The 23,310-nt window shown below is 44.5% G+C and overlaps 1 protein-coding gene across 9 annotated transcripts in view; it reads left to right on the top strand.

Annotated features, from left to right (window-relative positions):
- The window catches only part of PNPLA7 (patatin like phospholipase domain containing 7), a 668,718-nt gene that overhangs the window by 510,117 nt on the left and 135,291 nt on the right, over positions 1-23,310 (top strand). For all 9 annotated transcript variants that reach the window (XR_003858427.1, XM_029614471.1, XM_029614468.1 and 6 more), the window contains one exon: positions 23,153-23,309. Coding sequence is in view for 8 of the 9 variants with exons in the window: in XM_029614471.1 (XP_029470331.1) it covers positions 23,153-23,309 (157 nt within the window). In the remaining variant the exon portion in view is untranslated. The remainder of the gene's footprint in view (positions 1-23,152; position 23,310) is intronic.

Raw genomic sequence — 23,310 nt, 5'->3', positions numbered from 1 at the left:
GGTTCCCAATCGTAAACTTACATTCATGCTCTCTCTCTCACAGGCAGGCTCTCAATCACAGACATACCCTCTTTCACATATACAGGCTCTCAATCATTCACATACATGCAATCTCTCACTCACACACACAGGATCTCAAACACAAATGCTTGCTCGCTCATTCACTCTCTCTCTCCCCCACCCCCACCCCGGGACTCGCGGCAGCAGCAGCCTCCTCCCAACGCTAACCTCCTTCATTTTCAGCCCTCGCGGAGGAGGAGTCCCATCGGCCGCGGTTGAAGCTCTTCTTTATTTTCTTCCGAGCCGCGCTGCACAGTCTTCTTTTCGTCGGACCGATGCTGACCACACTAGCGTGGTCTCTTCTTCCCGCGCACGCACCCGATGCTCACCACTTCCTCTTCCGGGCCGCGGGGGGGGGGGGGCGGGGGGCGGGAAGAAGAGAGCATACCGGTGCCGCCGACTCCAGCTATTCTGCCGCTTCCTCTTCCGGGCCGCCGGGGGGGGGGGGGGGGGCGGGAAGAAGAGAGAATGCCGGTGCTGTCGACTCCAGCTATTCTGCCGCGTTCCACCCGGGCTGACAGCATTTTAAGCCCGGGCGGAGGAGGACCGGGGAGCAGCTGGGTCAGCGGGGGACTGGAAAGTGTGGCGACACACTGATTTAGATTTGTCTGCGAGCCAGATGCAGCCATCAAAAGAGCCATATTTGGCTCGCGAGCCATGGGTTCCCGACCCCTGCCCTAATGTCTACATGTCAGTACCCCGAACCATAAAAGTCCTGGCCCAGCATTGGCAGTCATCTGAATCTTATTCCCCTGTTCCCCTTTTTGCCTTTTGTCCCCGCTGTTGAAGTGAAGAATAATGTTGCAGCTGTATCAAAATCATGAAAACTAATTGATTAATGGTAGTAATCACCATTCCTTCTGTTCAGGATAGTATCTGCCTCTCTGTGCAGGTTACCCCCCTGCACCTTTTCTTCATTTCTACATCTAGCCTTTAGGGTTCTGCAGCGTTTATCCCATGCCCTTTTAAATTCATTTGCTGTTTTCATCCTCGCCCATCTCTTCTGGAAAGGCATTCCACGCATCTATCACCCTCTCCATGAAGAAAAATTTCCTTTTGTTGGTTCTGAATCATCCCGACTGGAATTTTATTTCATGACCCCTAGTTCTACAGTTTTCTTTCCAACAGAAAGGTTCAAAGTTTGAGCATCATTAAAAACTTTAATGTATCTGAAGTTCTGTATCATAATTCCCCTGCACCTCCTCTCTTCCAGAATATACATATTTAGATCCTTCAGCCTCCTCTTATAAATCTTCTGATACCGACCACATACCGTTTTGGTCACACTTCTCTGTACCATCTCCATCCTGACTTTCTCTTTTTTGAGATACAGGCTCCAGAACTGAATTCAGTACTCCAGGTGAGGCCTCACCAAGGACCTGTACAAGGGCATTATCTCCTCATTTTTCTTACTGGTTATTCCTTTCTCTATGCAGTCCAGCATTCTTCTGGCTTTAGCTATTGCCTTGTCACATTGCTTCACCACATTCAGATCCCCAGACACTATTACCCCTAGGTCCCTGTCCCAGTCCATACATATTAGTCTTTCACACCCCCCCCCCCCCCCCATCTCATACTGCTCTTTTGGATTACTGCTCCCCAAATACATGACTCTGCACTTCTTGGCAGTGAATCCCAGCTGCCAAATCTTTGGCCACTCTTCAAGCTTTCTTAAATTACTTTTCATTCTCTCCACTCCTTCATGTGTGTCTGCTGTGTTGCAGCTCTTAGTGTCATCCACAAATAAACTTTACCTCTATCCCATTTGTAATGTCACTCACAAAGATATTGAACTCCACTTAACACTGCTCTCTCTTCAGAATAGGTTTCATTTACCATTACACACTGTGTCCTGTAGTCAATTAGTTTGTGATCCACTCCATTTTATTCACAAGCCTCCTATGCGGGACCGTATCAAAAGCTTTGCTGAAATCCAAATAGATCACATTGAGTGCTCTTCCTTCATCCAATTCTCTAGTCACCCAATCAAAAAATCAATCAGACTCATCTGACAGGGGGACCTTCCCCTGGTGAAGGTCCTTGTGTCCAGCAACCCACCAGGTTGTAGATAGTTCACTGTCCTTTCCTTCAGTAGAGTTTCCACTAATTTTCCCACCATCAAGGTGAGGCTAACCAGCCTGTAGCTTCCAGCCTCCTCTCTGCTACCACCCTTGTGAAGCGGGACCACCATCGCTCTTCTCCAGTCTCGCAGCACCCCTCTAATTTCCAGGGATCTATTGAACAAGTCTTTCAGGGGATGCGCCATCTCTGAGCTACCTTAGTATCTGGAGATGTATCTCATCCAGCCCACGGCTTTGTTCACTTTTAGTTTTTCTAGCTCTTTCCATACATTCTCTTCTGCAAACCGGGTTGCATCTACCCACTTCCATCCATAGTCTTGTCAACAGCAACAGTTCATCTCCAGGCCTTGTTTCGTGAACAATGAACTTAACCTTATACAAATGGAATTCTCTACCACAGTGCTTCAATGTGGTAGAGAATTCCATTTGTATAAGGTTAACGGTTTTTGGACAAAAGACGGCTTTAAAACAGAAAGAGAAATATTGCATTAGATTGTAACTCATACCATTTGCTAACCATCTAATTAGGAGATACTCATGTTGGAAGGGCATTGTAATTAAGAATTAAGAAATAACATCAAAAGAACAAATTTAATTGTTTGGGAAAGATTTTCTGGACAGTCTAAACTATTGTTGAATTCAATTGATTTGTCCAAGGATTAAAGGGTATACTCAATAAGTGGGTCCTTTAAAATAGTTAAGAGTGTTGCGAGTTTATTAAAGTACACACACATTTTTTAACAAACACAATAATAAAAAATTCACAAAATTTAGAAAAAAATTTTTTGAGTAATAAAGTGAGTGGGAGGGGGAGGTAAGTTTATGATTACACCATATGAAAACTGAAGCAAGGCCATGGAAGCATGCATCAGAATATGTATGAAACTTACCTCATCCCATAAAAATTTTTTTTCAAGTTCTCTTAAATAAATTGTAATAATTGTGTGGATACACTATAGGGTGGGATTTCGTTTGGGATAGATACAGACAAATGTAGACCATCTTACTATATAATCTTTTATTGTTCCATACATTGCCTCAGACTGCAGTGTATCCAAAACTACTTTCTTTTCACCATGTTTTGAGCCATGTGTTGATGATGTCTTTATAGTTTAGCCTTATCTTCCCCTTTCTGTGAACAGATAACACTTCTGAAAGGGCTTCCTCAGATTCTGGCAATCTCTTTGTACTGTTTGAATGCTATTTCTAGCAATGTCATTGGTCCCCTGATGGATAATAACATTGATTTTTGAGGCCTTACTTTCTCTTTTAATTGCATTGACTCTCTGATTTGCACCTCTACCAGCTGAAGATCCTAGAAGGAATTTTACTATTTTGTTGCTCTCAAAATGAAGTCCCAAATTAGTGCCTCTGACAGAATATCTCAGGACAAAAACTTTCTGATATGACGTTTGATCGTGTTATGGGGTTTTCCTGGGCATTGGGTATCTTCTTTCCTTTCCGATACTGCTGGAGTTTCCATTGCTGGAACATCTTCATTTTTCAATACAGAAATACATTTTGTACCATTATCATTTGAAAGAGTGGGTGTTTCTCTGTCACAGATCTTGTCCTACCAGAGCCCACTGTAATCCATTTATTTCTAGGTTTTTGGATTCTCTCTGGGCTACACAGTTGGGGAGAGTGGGTGTCTCTGGGTCACATGTCTTATGCTATCAGATTCCACTGTAAACCACTTATGTCTGGGTTTCTGAATCCTCCATGTGAGTGGGGACAGGTTCTCTGAATGCGGTAAAGTGGTAGAGGCTGCTAATTTCTGTTTAGCCGCTTTAATTGTAGCTAATTCTGATTTGAGTTGAGTCATCCCCATCAGGCATATAATTCCCTTTCGGCAATCAATCTGACAGTCCAGGTCTTGGAGAGTGTCCAGGCCTAGAAGTGAAATGTGAAAGGAAGGGGTGACTAAAAAGGGAATAACTACTTGAGAGGGACCAATTGTATTTGTCAATGGAGATGTAAGAGAGCTCACAACGCTTTTATTCCCCACTCCCTTTACAGTTTGGGTCTGATCTGGCAATGGAGCACCTATCTTATGATGATAACTTACTGTGAGGAGGGACTGCTTTGCTCCAGTGTCAGTCATCATGCTAAGAGGTACATCTTCCAGGTTGACTTCTACAGTTAATCCATTAGAAGTAAAAGATTCAGATAACACAAGCACCAATAAGAGAAATGCATGCCCCCCCCCCTTTCTAGTCAACTGTAACTATTAAAATTTTGGGCCTGTGTAGATGGAGCAGCCCAGGTCTAAATAGGCTGTCCTCCTTGGACCACTGAGAAAGCTGCTGTCTAGGACCTTATAAGCACTTAAGCTGCACTCAGAATGACACAATTACTGAGTTGGAACGGGTCCGATGTAATCCTAGTAACAATAATAGAGACCCCTCTTCCCTATTCTCTCAAATTATCAGATGCGCTCATTATTGACCAACATAATAGGCATCATTGTGTGGTGATGTATACCATTATCACTCTGCCTTATATTTAATCATAGGTCAGTCCATAAGTTGTTCACGGTCCCTTTTTTTAAATATTTTTTTCATATGCTTTAATCACCCGTGTTATACTAAAATAATGGCAAACGTATTTTAACTTTGACCAGTTACTATATATTCTGAAATTAGCAATGTAGTTTGCAAAACTTATCTGGATATCGCCATTAATCTTGGTGTAATATTTTCTTTTTCTTCAACCACCAACCACGAACTTGGTGCCCCCAACTTTCCAGCAATGTGTGTATTCACCGCATTGCTGATGGTCAATAATGAGCACGTCTGATAATTTGAGAGAATAGGGAAGAGGGGTCTCTATTATTGTTATTAGGACCTTATAAGGACATTTGTGGCTAAGGACCTGGTTGTGGCCTGGGAGCAGTGTTCCAGTATCCTGGCTCCCCTCTAATATTTGTCAGTTTGCCTCCTATTACATTCATTTTCCAGTGACCTTGCTTCCCACAATAATAACAATGAACGTTTTGATGGTTAGAGGTTCCCCTACCTCTGCCTCGGCTACCTCATGCCCTTTCATCATTGCTTGGGGAATAAGGTAGGAGCGATGAAGCTATCACTTTGTCTGCTACATCTCTGATGTTGACAGTTGTTTCAGCTTGATCAGCAATTCTTATAAAGTCCTCTCAATTTTTAGGAATATAAGTTAATAAAGGCTTGATCCACACTTGCCTTAATGCATGGTATGAATTATACATTGGGTAATTAAAGGGTCAATAGGAACTACATTTAATTTTCCATAGTTCAAGAAATCATGCAAAAAACACTAACCGATTCATCTTTTCCCTATATAATAGCTCTAATCACATTCAAGTTTTCTTTAGAGGGGTAAGAAGTTACAAGAGCCGCTTTAACTTGTAAAATAAAAGCCAATTCAATTTCATATAAATCAATTCCATCATTTAGCACTATCCAAGTTTTAACAGTAAGTAAATTATTTATATGTCTCATTTTTCCTGCTAAATCTGCTACTGTAGCCAACTTTTCAAATTGCTTCTCAGTTATCACATCATCAAATATGAGCTCCTCCTACTCTTGCCTCTTTTTGGAATTCATCTGCTAATTGTTAACCCCCTTGTATACTAAGTTTAGGTAATCATTCACAGATAGAGCAAATCTCTGCAGCTGTCTTAGATTCTCCCACCTCATAAGTCATACCTTTCCTGGCCTTTGGTGGCAGGGCATTGTTTTTACTCTCAAATCGGATTCTTATGTAGTGTTATCTGGTTCTGAAGCAATAGGAATGGATTCAACAGAATCTTTTTAACGGACAACTTTTGCAATTCATTCTGCAGTGACCTCAATTGACTTTGACGGCGGCCCGTATGACATAGTGAGGGCAAAGGTAGCGCCAGCGCCATTTTGAATATTGGCAATACGGCCCGCGTGCAGGAGGTCGCTCCCGGACCCCCGCTGGACTTTTGGCAAGTCTTGTGGGGGTCAGGAGACCCCCCCAAGCTGGCCAAAAGTCCCTGGGGGTCCAGTGGGGGTCCGGGATCGATCTCCTGCACGCGTGACGTCGGGAGCCAGGAACCAAAATGGCGCCGGCGCTACCTTTGCCCTGTCATATGATAAGGGCAAAGGGCCACCAGCGCCATTTCTATTAACGCAGCCATGGCCAGAGAGCGGGAGATCGCGCCGGGACCCCCCCCCCCCACTGGACCCCAGGTAATTTAAAACATTTTTGGGGGGGTTCGGGCGGGTGGGGGATTTATTTTAAAGGGTCGGGGTAGGTTTTAGGGTTGTTTTGGTGTGCCGGTTTTCCCGGCCTCCCCCGATAAAACGATTTTTTAACCAAAAAAACTGACGATCAGATTTCCCCCCCCCCCCTCAGCCAAAATCGATCGTTAAGACGATCGATCACACGATTCACATCCCTATTACCAATTATATATATTATATTAATTATGTATGTAAACCGTTGTGATGCATTTAAACCATTGTGATGACAATACCGAATGACAGTATATAAAACTCTATAAATAAATAAATAAATGCACCCAAGCAAGACTATATAAGAAAAGCAAACCCAGGTGTGGGTGTATAGAGGGGTAGTGAGGGTGGGCTTTTATCAGTTGAAATTGCTTTTTTTTTCTTGTTTCTTTTACTCAGCCACAATACAGTCTTTTGCCCTTTTTTCTTAATTAAAAGAACCTCCCTCAAAGGTACACAATATTACAAATATAAATAAAGGGGCGGATTTTCAGACTCCGCGAATAGGCCTACTTTTGTTTGCGCTCCAGACGCAAACAAAAGTACGCTGGATTTTAGTAGATACGCGCGGAGCCGCGCGTATCTGCTAAAAACCTGGATCGGCGCGCGCAAGGCTATCGATTTTGTATAGCCGGTGCGCGCCGAGCCGCGCAGCCTACCCCCGTTCCCTCCAAGGCCGCTCTGAAATCGGAGCGGCCTTGGAGGGAATCCTCTAACGCCCTCCCCTCACCTTCCCCTCCCTTCCTCTACCTAACCCACCCGCCCGGCCCTGTCTACACCCCCCTCTTACCTTTCTCCGGGGATTTACGCCTCCCGGAGGGAGAAGTAAATCCCCGCGCGCGAGCGGGCCTCCTGCGCGCCGGGCCACGACCTGGGGGCGGGTTCGGAGGGCGCGGCCACGCCCCCGGACCGCCCCGGGCCGTAGCCACGCCCCTGTACCCGCCCCCAAAACGCTGCCGACACGCCCCCGAAACGTCGCGACGACCGGGCCCGCCCCCCTGACACGCCCCCGACACGCCCCCCTCGGAGAACCCCGGGACTTACGCGAGTCCCGGGGCTCTGCGCGCGCCGGTAGGCCTATGTAAAATAGGCTCACCGGCGCGCAGGGCCCTGCTCGCCTAAATCCGCCCGGTTTTGGGCGGATTTAGGCGAGCAGGGCTCTGAAAATCCGCCCCAAAGGTTATACTTAGCCCAGATTTTAAATAAGCAAACAATTCCACTTAGCTTTCAGATGCCTCACACAGGAAAACCTGCAGACAATGGCTAAATTTTGCTGTAAAAAAATAGTCTGATGGCAAGTGATTTGCTATAATGAGCCCCTCATCTACAGACTCTCTCATACTTATTGGCCTTATTTGCTGCAATGAGCCCCTCTCCTAGTTCTAATACTAACTTATGGGGCTTTTTTTCATTTTTTTCCCCTTTTTTTTCAATTCAGCCACAGTAGTCTTTTACTGTTTTTTCTTCATTAAAAGAACCCCCTAAGTATAACCTTTGTCTAAAACAAATATAGACAAAGGTTATACTTAGCCCAGATATTTTAAATAAGCAAAAGTTCCACTTAGCTTTCCGATTGTAACATTGGCTGATCACCCCACAATGGGCTGCACTCATCCCAGGACTCCAACAAGTATTTTTGACTTGCATGCCACTATTGGAATGCTGCTGCCATTGGTTCCCAGAGGCACGCACACACAACTGCACTTATTATGAAAGCCCTGCGGTGGGAATTCCTGCCTGACGCTTCCTGATGATGTCAGCCCTGCTGGACTATTTCAGTCTGAGCCCTCCAGCTAAACATCACCTAGCAACAGGTCTTCTGTTTTTACCCTCAGTGTGTGTTGCTCTCCTGTTTTCTAGTTCTCCTTGTCTCTGCCTTTGTACTTGCCTTTGTACTTGCCCCTATCTTGTCCAGCACAAGTTATGGAGAGGAAGTAGTGCCACTCCTTCACATACCCTTCCCCACAGCTTGAACTTGTTGGTCCAAGTGTCTTCACACCCCTTGCTAGCTCTGGGTTCCACTCCTTCCCCAGCCAGACTCCCTGTAGTTCCTGTGGGTATTCCTGTGGTGGCTTCTTTTCCACTAGCTATAAAACTCGTCCACCTTCAGGCTTCCACTCTTTTTCAACTGTTGCCATGGTACTTTCTGACACATCTGTGCCGTCTCCATCTGCAGTGCCTCCATCTGGCCATTCCTCAGTGGTTGTGTTTGGGCACTCTAGTGCCTTCCTCTGGGCTCTCTGTAGTGCCTTCCTCTGGGCTCTCTGTAGTGCCTTCCTCTGGGCTCTCTGTAGTGCCTTCCACTGGGCTCTCTGTAGTGCCTTCCACTGGGCTCTCTCTAGTGCCTTTGTCTGGGCTCTGTGCAGTACCTCCCTCTGCCTCTCTGAAGCACCTCTCTCTGGGCTTTCTGCATTGCCTCCCACTGGCTCTTCTACAGCACCCTTTGCTAGCTCCTCTGCAGTGCCTCTTACTGGCTTCTCTGAATTTAGGGGATCTGGGTATTCCCCTGCCTGGATGATTGGCTGATAGTGGCCCCATCGCAGGACACCTTACGTGAACACAATAACTCTACTATTGGCCTCCTTCGGTCACTAGGCTTCCTGGTCAACTTCTAGAAGTCAGTCCTGATTCCAATGCAGAGGCTTCATTTCATAGGAGCCCTCATGGACATCTCTTGAATCAGAGCTTTCCTACTCTCGGACAGGAGGATTCGTGGATTGCAAACTGGCTAAAAGACAGGAAATAGAGAGTAGGATTAAATGGTCAGTTTTCTAAGTGGAAGGGAGTGGGCAGTGGAGTGCCTCAGGGATCTGTATTGGGACCCTTACTTTTCAATATATTTATAAATGATCTGGAAAGAAATACGACGAGTGAGATAATCAAATTTGCAGATGACACAAAATTGTTCAGAGTAGTTAAATCCCAAGCAGATTGTGATAAATTGCAGGAAGACCTTGTGAGACTGGAAAATTGGGCATCCAAATGGCAGATGAAATTTAATGTGGATAAGTGCAAGGTGATGCATATAGGGAAAAATAACCCATGCTATAATTACACAATGTTGGGTTCCATATTAGGTGCTACAACCCAAGAAAGAGATCTAGGTTTCATAGTGGATAACACATTGAAATCGTCGGTTCAGTGTGCTGCGGCAGTCAAAAAAGCAAACAGAATGTTGGGAATTTATTAGAAAGGGAATGGTGAATAAAACGGAAAATGTCATAATGCCTCTGTATCGCTCCATGGTGAGACCGCACCTTAAATACTGTGTACAATTCTGGTCGCCAAATCTCAAAAAAGATATAATTGCGATGGAGAAGGTACAGAGAAGGGCTACCAAAATGATAAGGGGAATGGAACAGCTCTCCTATGAGGAAAGACTAAAGAAGTTAGGACTTTTCAGCTTGGAGAAGAGACGACTGAGGGGGGATATGATAGAGATGTTTAAAATCATGAGAGGTCTAGAATGGGTAGATGTGAATCGGTTATTTACTCTTTCGGATAGTAGAAAGACTAGGGGGCACTCCATGAAGTTAGCATGGGGCACATTTAAAACTAATCGGAGAAAGTTCTTTTTTACTCAACGCACAATTAAACTCTGGAATTTGTTGCCAGAGGATGTGGTTAGTGCAGTTAGTATAGCTGTGTTTAAAAAAGGATTGGATAAGTTCTTGGAGGAGAAGTCCATTACCTGCTATTAAGTTCACTTAGAGAATAGCCACCTCCATTAGCAATGGTAACATGGAATAGACTTAGTTTTTGGGTACTTGCCAGGTTCTTATGGCCTAGATTGGCCACTGTTGGAAACAGGATGCTGGGCTTGATGGACCCTTGGTCTGACCCAGTATGGCATTTTCTTATGTTCTTAGGGTGGCAAACGTTCATAGGTTGGCTGTCTCTCTACTGAAGACTTGCTGCAGTACTGCCCGCCAAGTTCTTCGATTTTTGGGGCACCTTGTTGCGGCTTTTCACATTGTACCATTTACTCATCTACAGATGTGGCAGCTTCAATGGGGACTGAGGAAGGAATGAAATCAATGTTTTCAATCCCTCCACACCAAAGTAAGTGTCCACAGATGTGGCTCAAGCCCAACCGCTACGAGTCAGGGTCTCTTCCACACCACATCCCTCATCAAACCATCCTGTACACAGACACTTCCACAGGATCTTAAAGACGCAGGGGGTCTGGTTGATCCCAGAAAGAAGACTACAAATTAACCTGCTGGAACTTCAAGCCATTCACCACACTCTCCGGTCCTTCACAGTCATATGCTCTGCGGAAAGAGCATAATGATCCAAATGGACAATCAGGTGGCAATGTAATACATAAACAACCAAGGGGGCACAAGATCTTAGAGCTTTGGCAGCAAACCCTGCAGATCTGGTATTGGGTAGTGACACGCCATGCTTTTCTACAAGCAACATATATCCTGGGGGTACACAACTCTGAAGCGGACAGGCTCAGCATAATATTTCACCCACAGGAGTAATGACTGAACCATTGAATAGTAGATCATCTTTTACGCTGTTGGGAAACACCATGAACATTTATTTATTTATTTGTATTTATAGCCCGCGCCCTCCGAGGTTCGGGGTGAGTAACAGCAATACGTACATAAAAATTTAAAATAGAATACATACATCGGATAAAATAATAATAAAAATAAAGACAATGTAATAATAGGAGACCTAAACAAAATGAGAGAGAATTTAACAAATTAAAATAAAACTAAGAATAAAATAAATAATATGGTACATGAATTATAAAATAGAATAAGATAGAACTGGATATGGTGGATTATTGAATGCATTGGTCGGGGAAAGCATGTAGGAACAAATGGTGCTTAAGGGTCTTTTTAAAGGCTTTCTCATCTCTAATGAAGCATAACTGGACGGATGGAGTTCTATAAAATGGGGCCTGCTATGGAGAAAGCTCGTTCTCTGGTAGAGACCAATCTTGTAGTTTTTGGTGAAGGAATTTGCAAAAGTAATTTATCCCAGGACAAGCAGGATGCTAGTCCTCACATATGGGCGACGTCACTGACTGAGCCCTATTGCAGGAAAAACTTCTGTCAAAGTTTCTAGAAACTTTTGACTGGCAGCCTGAGGCTACTGAGCATGCCCAGCATGCCATGATATTCTCTGCCACAGGGGTCTCACTTCAGTCTTCTTTTTTCCGCTCTGCCCTCAGCATCGCAGAGACAGGAGCCCTGTGAGATTTTCTCACTACTTCTAACTGAAAAAGTCAAATATTTTCTCTGTTTCCCCATTTGGGGGTCTCACTAAATCTCATTTGTTACCGGACGGTGACAAAAAGCAAATATTTTGGATTTTCTTTTCTCAGGATTTCTCTTCTCACAGTTTCAACGGCTGTCGATAGAAACATGGCTTCGGGCTTCAAAAAATGCCCAAATTGCAACAGAACCATGTCTATAACAGATCCACATCTAGAATGTGTAATCTGTTTGGGAGAAACACATGAAATCTCTTCATGTGAAAAATGTAAAGAAATGACCCCGAAGGGCAGAAAGTTGAGACAGGAGAAAATGTCTCAACTTTTCCTTAAATTAGTGCCTTCACCGTCTACTTCGACGAAATCCTCACCAACTGGGGTCACTAAGAAACTTCTACTTAAAAAACGAAGAATCGAGGAATCTGGCGATGCTCCGTCACCAGTACCATCAACTTCATCGGTCAGGTTAGTAATGGAATCGAGGCCTAAGCAAAAACACCGACGGCATCGATCCTCTGTGTCTCCGTCGCTCCCTCCCCCGGGGGAACCGACTAAAAAGTGGCATAAGCCATGCGATACTCCACTGATCTCCGCTTCGATGCCCTTACCTACACCATCGATATCGACGTCAGCATCGATGCCACCGATGCCAGACTTAATCAGTCTAATAAGGCAAATGGTCACGGAAGCCTTCCAGGGGCAAGTACCTGCGTCATCGCCGATGCCGGCTGTACAGCCGATGCCGGCGGTCCCGCCGATTCCAGCGATTACGCCAATGTCGATGGCTACTTCGATGCCTGAACCCATATCGATGCCGGCGGCCACACCACTATCTACAGTGGCGCCGATGGATACGCCCTCGATGCCACAGACGCTGTTGTCATCGGTTCCTCCATTGATGCTTCAAGCTCCATCGATGCAAATAACCTCGATTCCGCCGATGCCTTCGGTCAAAGTCCCAATATCGATGTTCTCTTTTCTTCATACATCGCCTTTGACCGTCCCTTCTTCTATGCAGAAATCGGTTTATACAACGGCACCTACTGTACATCCTTCTCAAGAGCCATCGACATTGAGACAGAAATCATCAAAAAAAAATCGAAACACTCGATGCAAAAACATTCAACTGCATCCTCTGACACCTTAGGTGCACATGCAGCACTTCACAGTATCTTAACCAAAAGGTACGAAGATTTGTTGGCTACCTTGCCTTCTCATCCGGTAGACAAGGAAAGAGAAGATATTTTCTCTGATCCTCTACCTGGACCCTCAGGTGTAACACAACTTTCCAAGCCTACACCACCCAGACAAATTTCTGGATGTGATACATGGTCAGACACTTCATCAAACCTCTCATCAGAAGAATTCATGTCTGAACAGTCGCCACCTCAGGCTAGAAAACAATCCCCTCCAGAGGATTTTTCTTTTTCTGCCTTTGTCCAAGAAATGGCAGATTCTATACCATTCAAACTGCAGGCAGAGAGCGATGACAGACAACAAATTTTAGAAATTCTTCAGTTTGTGGATCCTCCTAAACATAATTTCGTAATTCCTATTCACGAGGTGCTCTTGCAACTGCAACAACGCATCTGTGAACATCCCTGCACTGTTCCTGCAGTGAGCAAAAGAATAGATTCTACATACCTAGTGCAACAGGCACCGGGTTATCAAAAACCTCAACTTTCCCCACCATTCGGTGGTCGTTGAATCTGCGCAAAAGCGTTCCAGACTAACCAGGACCCATTCTTCCATCCCTCTGGGCAAGGATAATAGATTCCTGGATCAATTGGGTCGTAAAGTTTTTCAAGGAGTGATGCTTGCCTCCAGGATTTCAGCATACCACCTTTACATGACACAACACCAGAGAAATCTCTGGAAACAAATAGAGGAATTTCTACCATCTCTGCCTACAGAATGCCAAGAAGCAGCACAAACCATCATCACCAAAGGTTTAGATACTGGAAAACATGAGGTGAGAGCCGCCTACAATGCATACGAGACGGCTTCCAGAATTGCTGCTTCCGGTGTTAGTGCCAGAAGATGGGCTTGACTAAAAGCCTCTGACTTAAGACCAGAGGTACAAGATAAGCTCGTCGACCTTCCTTGCTTAGGGGATAACTTGTTTGGCACTAAAGTTCAAGACGCAGTATCACAACTACGTGAACATACCAAAACTCTGCGGCAATTATCCTCTCTTCCGCATGATACCCATGCTACTCACAGACCCCTGAGACTGGACACCAGGCGACCTTTTTATAGGCAAAGGAGGTATTATCCTCCCTCATCCAGGCCGAGGCCTCAACGGTCCCAACAACGACCACAGCAGAGGCAGCAAAGAATGCCTAAGCCAACAACAGCTTTACAGTCTGGACCTGCCGCTGGATTTTGAGATCCTATCCAGATAACAAAGCCTCTACTCCAATCCTCGGCCAACACTGCTCGTGGGAGGAAGACTGTCCAATTTTTACAACACTTGGACCTCAATAACATCTGACCAATGGGTCCTCTCAATTATACACCGAGGATATCAACTCAATTTCACAACCATTCCTCAGGATTTTCCACCGTATTACTCTCATCTCAGCAAAGATCATTTGGGAAGTGGGCGCTCAATCATGAGCCCCCATTTTTCATGCGACGATATTGCACCGGCCTAAAAGTGCACAGGGGACAAAGTAAGATATACCATGGGCTGGTTTGTAGTAAAAAAAAAAAAAAAAATCCTCTGGGCTGATATTTTTCTGTAATCTGCCCCTGTCCTCATCCTTTCTGTTGCAAAAGACCCACCTTCTGTGCATTTCTTTCTTGGATTTAAATTTCTCTTTCATATTTCCCTTTTCTTCCAGGGTATACATGTTTAGACCTTTTAAATCTGTCCCCACATGCTTTATGATGAAGATGGTTAACCATTTTAGTAGCTGCCCTCTGGATCAACTCTGTTTGGTTTATATCCTTTCAAAAGATGTGGTCTCCAGAATTGTACATAATACGCCAAATGAAGTCCCACCAGAGACTTAATAGAGGCAGTATTGCCTTCTTTTTCCTGTGTGCTGTTCCTCTCCCTATGATCCCAAGCAGCCTTCTGGTTTTTGCCGTATCCTTAGCTATTTGTTTGATCTTTGTACCTTGGGAACCAGTTTTAGATTCTCGTTTAAAATATCCCATGTCACTGTAATTACCTTGGTGACTTCTTTAATATTTAATAAGCCCAAGTCAAACCTGGACTGTGCTGTCTGCCATGTACAGAAAGAAATGTCTCTTTTCATGGCTGCTCTGACCTTGAATCGTTAATACATTGCTATTGACTCAACTGAAAACAGCTCAGGGCTTTAGTTAAGTCATCCTTCTCCTTGATGGGAGTCTATTACAGAGGAGCTAGTTGACAAGTTGGGTAACTATATAGCCTGACTCTCTTAAAATGGAGATAGCTCCTGCAGTTCTCTCTGGTAACAGACTTACAGTGACTCATCCTCTTACATAAATCACAGACCTGCTGGGATGTGAGAAAAGCTTCTACTTACACAAGCTTTGTTCTTTTGCTCTTATTTCCCTGCCTGGTGCTAACTTCAGACATTGTATTGATGTTTAATATGTGATTTTAGAAAAAGAAAAGCTAAGATCAAATAATTATTCTTCAGCTTATTTGATGTCTGTTCCATCCACTTAAAAATAAAATGTCTTGTTTCAAGTCTAGTAATGCATTTAGCACAAGAAGGGTAGACTGAATTCTCACAGGACAAGCAGGATGGTAGTCCTCACATATGGGTGACATCACAGGATGGAGCCCAAACACGGAACACTTTTGTCAAAGTTTCTAGAACTTTGACTGCACCTACTGGGCATGCCCAGCAAGGCACTAAACCTGCAGCCAGCAGGGGTCCCCCTTCAGTCTTCTTGTTTCCGCGCAGCAGTAGCCACGTGGGTTAAGGAGACTGGCTCTGCTCTCTAGACCTCCAGGATGCGTGCACACACATTGCGATAACTCCATCTCATCACAGATTTCTGGTAGGCCCCAAGCACTATCAGTATCGAGTGCTCCCATTGAGCCTAGCATCTGTTCCACGAGTTTTCACCAAGTGTCTCGTAGTAGTAGCAGCCTTCCTCAGGACTCAAGGTGTCCACGTCTACCCCTGTCTTGACGATTGGTTGATCAGGGCTCCCACTCAGCAAGCTGCTCTGTCATTCCTACATCTTACCTTACACACTCTGATTTTGCTAGGATTTCTCGTCAACTACGCGAAATCCTGCTTAGTCCCATCTCAAACTTTGTCCTTCATAGGGACAGACTTGGACACCTTTCAAGCAAAGGCTTTTCTGCCTCGACAGTGAGCTCTCACTCTCATTTCTCTCGCATAGCAGCTACAGTCTCAACACCGTTTGACTGCACAAAACTTCCTCATCCTGCTGGGACACATAGCGTCCTCGGTACAGGTTACCCCAGTGGCCCGCTTGGCCATAAGAGTCATGCAGTGGACTCTAAGGTCACAATGGACTCAATCTGTTCAACCAATATAGATTGTTGTCCATATCACCGACCCACTTCATCAGTCTCTAGCTTGGTAGAAAAATCAGATCAATCTCCTCCAAGGCCTACCCTTCCAGGCTCCAGATCCTCAAATAACTCTTACCACTGATGCATCCAACCTCGGCTGGGGAGCACATGTCGCAAATTTGCAAACCCAAGGAGCTTGGTCTCCAGAGGAAGCCAAACACCAAATCAATTTCCTGGAGCTACGAGCAATCAGATATGCTCTCAGGGTGTTTCGGGACCGTCGGTCCAACCAGGTCATCCTGATCCAGACAGACAACCAGGTGGCCATGTGGTACATCAACAAGCAGGGAGGGACGGACTCCTACCTACTGTGTCAGAAAGCGGCACAGATATGAGCGGAGGCCCTTTCCCATTCGATGTACCTCAGGGCCACCTACTTGCCGGGAGTGGGCAATGTGTTGGCAGACAAGCTGAGTCGCACCTTTCGGCCACACGAGTGGTCTCTCAACCCCACAGTAGCAGACTCTGTATTACAACGTTATCCTCACATAGACCTCTTTGTGTCACCTCAAAACTGCAAAGTAGAGAACTTTTGTTCTCTCACTCGCAGCCACCATTCACAGCCAAGAGATGTGTTCTCCCTCTCATGGGCAACCGGTCTCCTATATGAATTCCCTCCACTTGAACTTCTCTCGAAGACTCTCGTGAAGTTAAATCAGGACAAGGGAACCATGATCTGATAGCACCTCACTGGCCACGCCAAGTGTGGTTTCCAATCCTTCAGGACCTCGCCATTCGCAGGTACATTCCCTTGGGAAAGGACCCGCTTCTGATCACTCACAACGATGGGTGCTTACACCACCCCAATCGTCAGACCTTGTCCCTGACGGCCTGGATGTTGAAAGATTAATTCTTCAACCACTCAACCTTTCTGAGCCAGTTTCCCGTGTCCTGATTGCTTCACAGAAGCCTTCCATGAGAAAATCTTATCTTTACAAATGGAACAGGTTTAAGTCATGGTGTTCCTCACTGTCACTTGATCCTTTTACCTGTTCCACTGCAAAGTTTCTGGACTATCTCTGGCACTTATCAGAGTCAGGTTTAAAAACTTCCTCCATCAGGATGCATGTCAGTGCAGTAGCCGCCTTCCATAAAAGTGTTGGGGATGTACCCATTTCAGTACAACCCCTTGTCACACGTTTTTTGAAGGGCTTGCTCCACCTCAAACCTCCACTGCGCCCTCCGGCCACTTCGTGGGACCTCAACCTGGTTTTCGGTCGGCTCATGAAACCTCCATTCAAGCCTCTCCAATCCTGTGATCTTCGCTTTCTCACATGGAAAGTGATTTTTCTTCTGGCAATCACATCCGCGCGCAGAGTTAGTGAGTTACAGGCCCTAGTTACCTATTCGCCTTACACTAAACCTCTGCACAACCGGGTAGTACTTGGCACTCACCCTAAGTTTTTACCTATGATAGTATCAGAGTTTCATATCAATCAATCCATTATACTATCCACCTTCTTTCCCAGGCCCCATTGTAATCCAGGAGAACAGGCTCTGCATACCCTTGACTGTAAACGTGCTCTAGCGTTCTATCCAGACCGTACAGCTGCCCACAGGAAAAGCACTCAATTGTTTATTTCTTTCCATTCCATCAAATTGGGTCAACCTGTAAGTAACCAGACTCTCTCCTCCTGGTTAGCAGACTGCATTTCCTTTTGCTATCAGCAAGCAGGCATTCCACTTCAAGACCGTGTTAAAGCACACTCTATAAGGGCCATGGCGACTTCAGTAGCATACCTACGTTCGGTGCCGCTTCCTGACATTTGCAGGGCTGCTACCTGGAGTTCTCTCCATACCTTTACAGCCCATTATTGCTTAGAAAAGGCTGGAAGACAAGATTCCATCTTCGGCCAGTCTGTCTTGCGCAACCTTTTTGCAACTTGACGAACCAACACCCTTCCACCTGACTGTTAGGGTTCAGGATGCCGTCTACCAAATTCCACCCCAGTCCTTGTGCCTATTGCACATCTTGCGTACATTTGGTGTATTTCTCAGACATCCTCAGCTCGGTACTCACCCATATGTGAGGACTACCATCCTGCTTGTCCTGTGAGAAAGCAGAAGTTGCTTACTTGTAACAGATGTTCTCACAGGACAGCAGGATGTTAGTCCTCACGAAATCCGCCCGCCACCCCGCGGTGTTGGGTTCGTTACATTTTCTTATTTTATTTTTTGGCACTTCCTGTAGTTTTAAACAAGACTGAAGGGGGACCCCTGCTGGCTGCAGGCTTAGTGCCATGCTGGGCATGCCCAGTAGGCATGCCCAGCATGGCACTAGAAACTTTGACAAAAGTGTTCCATGATTGGGCTCCATCCTGTGATGTCACCCATATGTGAGGACTAACATCCTGTTGTCCTGTGAGAACACCTGTTACAGGTAAGCAACATTTGCTTTATATCAACCAGTAGGTTGAGGACCCCTCCAAAGCCTTTTTGGGCAGTGCAGAGGATATCAGAAGCTTAGGGAGACATCTTTTTGTGCATTATGGAAATATTCAGATAGGCAGGTCAAGCATATTTTATTTATGTCTCAAACTTTGTCATTGATTGAACTGCACTCTGTTCTGTTGCTTCAAAATGAAAGTTGTAGTTAACATTTCAAATGTAGATACAGAAAGTAACATTTGTCTAGAAATCTTATCGATCTAGAGCATGAGGGCACGAGATAAGACCAAATACTGCATGATCCCGTGACAGACAGAGGCAGTAACAATGATGCAACACTCTGTGAATCAAAATGATTTATAGCTCTCATAGGGCCATGTATAGGATGAGTACTGTCTGAATGAAAATGACTAAAATTATGGAATTGGTTTGATAAAGAAACCAAGACTTCTGGCTGACAGCTACCCCCCCAAAAAAAGACTGCTGAGTTACGGCCTTGGAAGTGAAGCGAACTTTCATGGGCTTGAGCGTCCAAATTGTTTCCTTACCAAATTGGTTTCCTTACCAAATGAGCTCAAGGCTCATTTGGTAAGGAAACCACTATCTTGAGCAATATTCAATTCAGATAAAATGGATTTCTCCAAACAAGTTGTGGGATCTACATCCAGTCTTTTATAATAAGATGCATCATCTAATTGTGAACATAACTCCTCTATGAACTGATTACAGTTTTGAATCACAATACCGCCCTCCTTGTCTGCCGGTTTTATAACCAATCTGATGTCCTTTTGAAATTGTTGTAGTACTGTCATTTGTGCTTTACTCAAATTATGGTATACTTTCGGAGCTTGTAATTCAATGGACTGGACCTCCTGTAATACCAGATCCATGAATGAGTTAATTTAAGGGTCAATTGCCCCAGTGAAATTCATTGAGATTTCCTTTGAATTATCGAGATATCTGGAACTGCAGATAGTTGTTTTGCAAAGAGCAGTTTGATCTGTAAAAGCCTAAAAAAATGAGATCAATACTATGTTGAAACAGCTTGTGCCAGTAAGACGGAACAAAAGAAAGGCCTTTGTTCAGGACTTGTTCCTGCAAAACAGAGATCTTTACATTAAGCAAGTTATTTATGGCTGTACCTGACGAACTTGTGATCTCATCTGTGACTCCTGTAGGTTGCGTGTAGAATAGTGTTCTTGATAGGGTCTCTGATTCCACTGCCGGTCTACTTCTAAAAATGGTTGATGGCCGCATGAAGTATCTGGAATAAACAGTTGTGTGTTCTCATCTGCTGTACTATCATCAGATCTTGATGAGTTGCTTGATGAATCAAAAAAGGTTACTCTTTTTTTTTAACTATTGTCTTTGTTGTTGCCACACACAAACCACTCCTGTGCTGTAATTCTTTTCGTCCTGATGCAGTTTACGAATCTTATCCTGTTTCAGAGAGATTCTAAACTGCTCAATGTTGGCATTATGTGAAAGACAGAAAGCGCATGCTCAATATTTTGGACAATATTATTTTACCGTTTCCCTCTCTTCTGTTTGTAATATTGGATATAAAATCCTTATATGCAAACATCCCGCAATCTGTGGCCTTGAAGATGGTTAAAACTATCTTCAAGGTCCTGATCCCCATCAAATATAAGAAATTGCCATGCTGGGTCAGACCAAGGGTCCATCAAGCCCAGCATCCTATTTCTAACAGAGGCCAAAAAAAGGTATAGGTGTCTTCCCAAGCAATATTGCATTAGCTGATTGCAATGTTTCCTTCGTTGTAATTCATAAATCTTCAGAATAAACTAATCCGATCTTATAATCTCTTCTTTTTCAAAGTTGCTTCTTTGTATAAATCCTGACAATTCTTCATTTCACCCTATAACTCAAGGGCTTCCTCAGGGGAAATTTTTTAAAGATATCATCATGCTCATGAAAATAATATCAAAGAATCTGATGTAATATATCAGGATACAAAACGATCCTTTCTCGGATACTTCTCAACAGCCATCACAGTGACTAGAGTATTTTGGTGTTCGGCTCGACATGAGGTAGGACAAGGTGTTCCTGCCGGACGGACGAATTCAGAAGCTGATAGTACCAGTGCATCCACTGATGAACACAATACGTCCAAGAGTGTACTCTTATCTACAGGTACTCGGATTGATGGCAGCGACCCTGGAGATGGTGCCATGGGCGAGGTGCATATGTATCCTCTTCACGCACCCTGCTGTTAAAAAAGAGAGAAGCAACCCCCTATCTCCTGTTCCCAGGGGGTGGTAGGCACACTTTCATTGGGAGGGCTCCACTACTCAAGCTTGTGCCCCCATCTAGGATGTCCTGGGAAAAACGGACTAGGGGGCACTCCATGAAGTTAGCATGAGGCACATTTAAAATTAATCGGAGAAAGTTCTTTTTCACTCAATGCTAAATTAAACTCTGGAATTTGCCAGGGGATGTGGTTAGTGCAGTTAGTGTAGCTGGGTTTAAAAAAAGATTGGATAATTTCTTGGAGGAGAATTCCATTGCCTGCTATTAATTAAGTTGACTTAGAAAATAGCAGATTTGCGAAGGCTTCTGGTTTCCATCTCACAGGGATCTGCTATGGCAGGGGCCTGTTCTTCACGAAGATCCGACTCGATTTTGTGTTACGGTATGGCCCTTGAGAGGGCTCAATTGCTGAAGCGTGGATATTCTACTGCAGTGATTGCCACCGAGCGCTCTGAGCGAGAAAGTTCTCCACTTCCTTAGACTATGTGCGGGTTTGGCAAGTGTTTAAGGCTTGGTGTAAACATCAAGGTGTTCCTCCTCGTTCAGTTAAGATTCCACTTGTTTTGGAATTTTTTTCAGAATGGATTAAAGAGTTGGCCATTGATGGTACAGGTGGTGGCTCTTGCCTGTTTCCGAGGTCAGATGAATGACAGACCCTTGTCAGCTCATCCAGACATGGCCTATTTCTTAAAAGGAGTGAAGCATTTTCGTCCTCCCTTGCAGTTACCGGTTTCTTTGTGGAGTCTTAATCTAGTGTTAGATTTTTTTTGGCGGGCACCAGTTTTTGACCATTGCATAGCATTTCCTTGATGTTACTGACCTTGAAAACAGTGTTTCTTGTGGCAATTTGTTCTGCACATAGAGTATCCGAACTGTAGGCCTTGTCTTGCCAGGAGCAATTTTTATGGGTGCCAAAAGTTTCTCAGATTTTCACTTAAATCAGTCAGTTTCCCTGCCGACTCTGGATTTTATTTATTTAGGTTTTTTATATACCGGCATTCATGATACAATCACATCATGCTGGTTTACAGTTGAACAGGGTGCAAATTAAACTTCAAACTAGACTATAGTGTGGAGAAGCAGTTACAAATAACAAGGAAGATAGAACTGGGAGGTGAGAGAAATAAAAGGACAGGATAACGTCAGCTAAAGATAATTGTACATCGTTGAAACTAAAATAGTTTAGGGATAGGGAAAGAGATGCGGAGGAATATTGCCTGTTACAGCCCTTGGATGTCAAGAGGCATATCTTGAGGTATTTGGAGGTTTCTGAACCTCCTAGAAAGACAGATCGCCTGTTTGTTCTCCGCGATGGGAGTAAACAGGGCGAGCAAGTGTTGCGGGCAGCAATAGCCCGCTGGATTAGGGAGGTAGTCACAGCTACGTAGGTGGAAGCTGAGCAGCTGTTCCCTAGTCAGGTTAGGACTCATTCCACTAGGGCTCAGGCAGTGGGATGGGCAGAGGTTAGATTGCTATCTCCCATCGACATTTGCCGAGCTGTGACATGGTCCTCCTTGCACACCTTTTCCAGGCATTACTGCCTGGATGCGCAAGCCCAGGAGGACACAATCTTTGTGCGTGCTGTGTTGATCAGACCGTGGGCAGCCTCCCGCCCTTTCAGGAGTAGCTTTGGTACAGCCCACTGGTTTTGGATCCACCTGTCCATATGCTAAGAAAAGAAAATTTACTACTTACCTGATTATTTCTTTTTCTTTAATAAGGACAGGTGGATTCACCTTCCCGCCCTTGGCTGCCGGATAATTGTGCTATTGTCCTCCTGCGTGGCTGCATGTTCTCCAGGTTACTGGTGTTACTCCAGTCCCTAAACTAGTGTTATTACACTCTTTGTCGGAGCCCAGTGTATTCCAGTTGGCTAAGTGCTGGAATAGTTATCTAATTAATAGATAGTTTTGTTAGTTTGTCCATAGTTGGCTTTTGCAGAGAATACTGGCGGGCTGATGTCAGTGCAGGGGTATATGTACCGTAATGTCAGCTTTGCTCTGTCTTCATCTGCTGGTAGAGGTGCATAACCCACTGGTTTTTTATCTACCTGTCCTTACTTATCAGGTAAGTAGTAATTTCTCCTTTATTGTACATTTTTCCTAGAAGTATCCAGTTAATATTTGTTCATTTGCATTATTTGTAAAACAAAACTAGTGTTTACCTGAATCTGTAGGGGAGATGTTAATTTGAATACAAACTCAAATATTGATGGAAAGCTAAGATTGTTTTCATTCCTCATAATGTTTCATTTATAGGGTAACCTGATCCAGACTCTTGCTATGTAAGTGCAGGTTAACTGATCTGTTCTTTTCTGCTTACATAGGGGATGCTCTCAAGTGGGAATCATCAAGGCTCTGATGGAATCGGGTATACCCATTGATCTGATTGGAGGCACCTCCATTGGAGCTTTCATGGGAGCGTTGTATGCTGAAGAGCGAAGTTATAATCGTGTGAGGATCAAAGCCAGAGAATGGTCCATGG

Source organism: Rhinatrema bivittatum, chromosome 8 (genome assembly GCF_901001135.1).
Source record: "Rhinatrema bivittatum chromosome 8, aRhiBiv1.1, whole genome shotgun sequence".
Taxonomy (NCBI): Eukaryota; Metazoa; Chordata; class Amphibia; order Gymnophiona; family Rhinatrematidae; genus Rhinatrema; species Rhinatrema bivittatum.
This window is presented reverse-complemented; position numbering and strand designations above follow the sequence as displayed.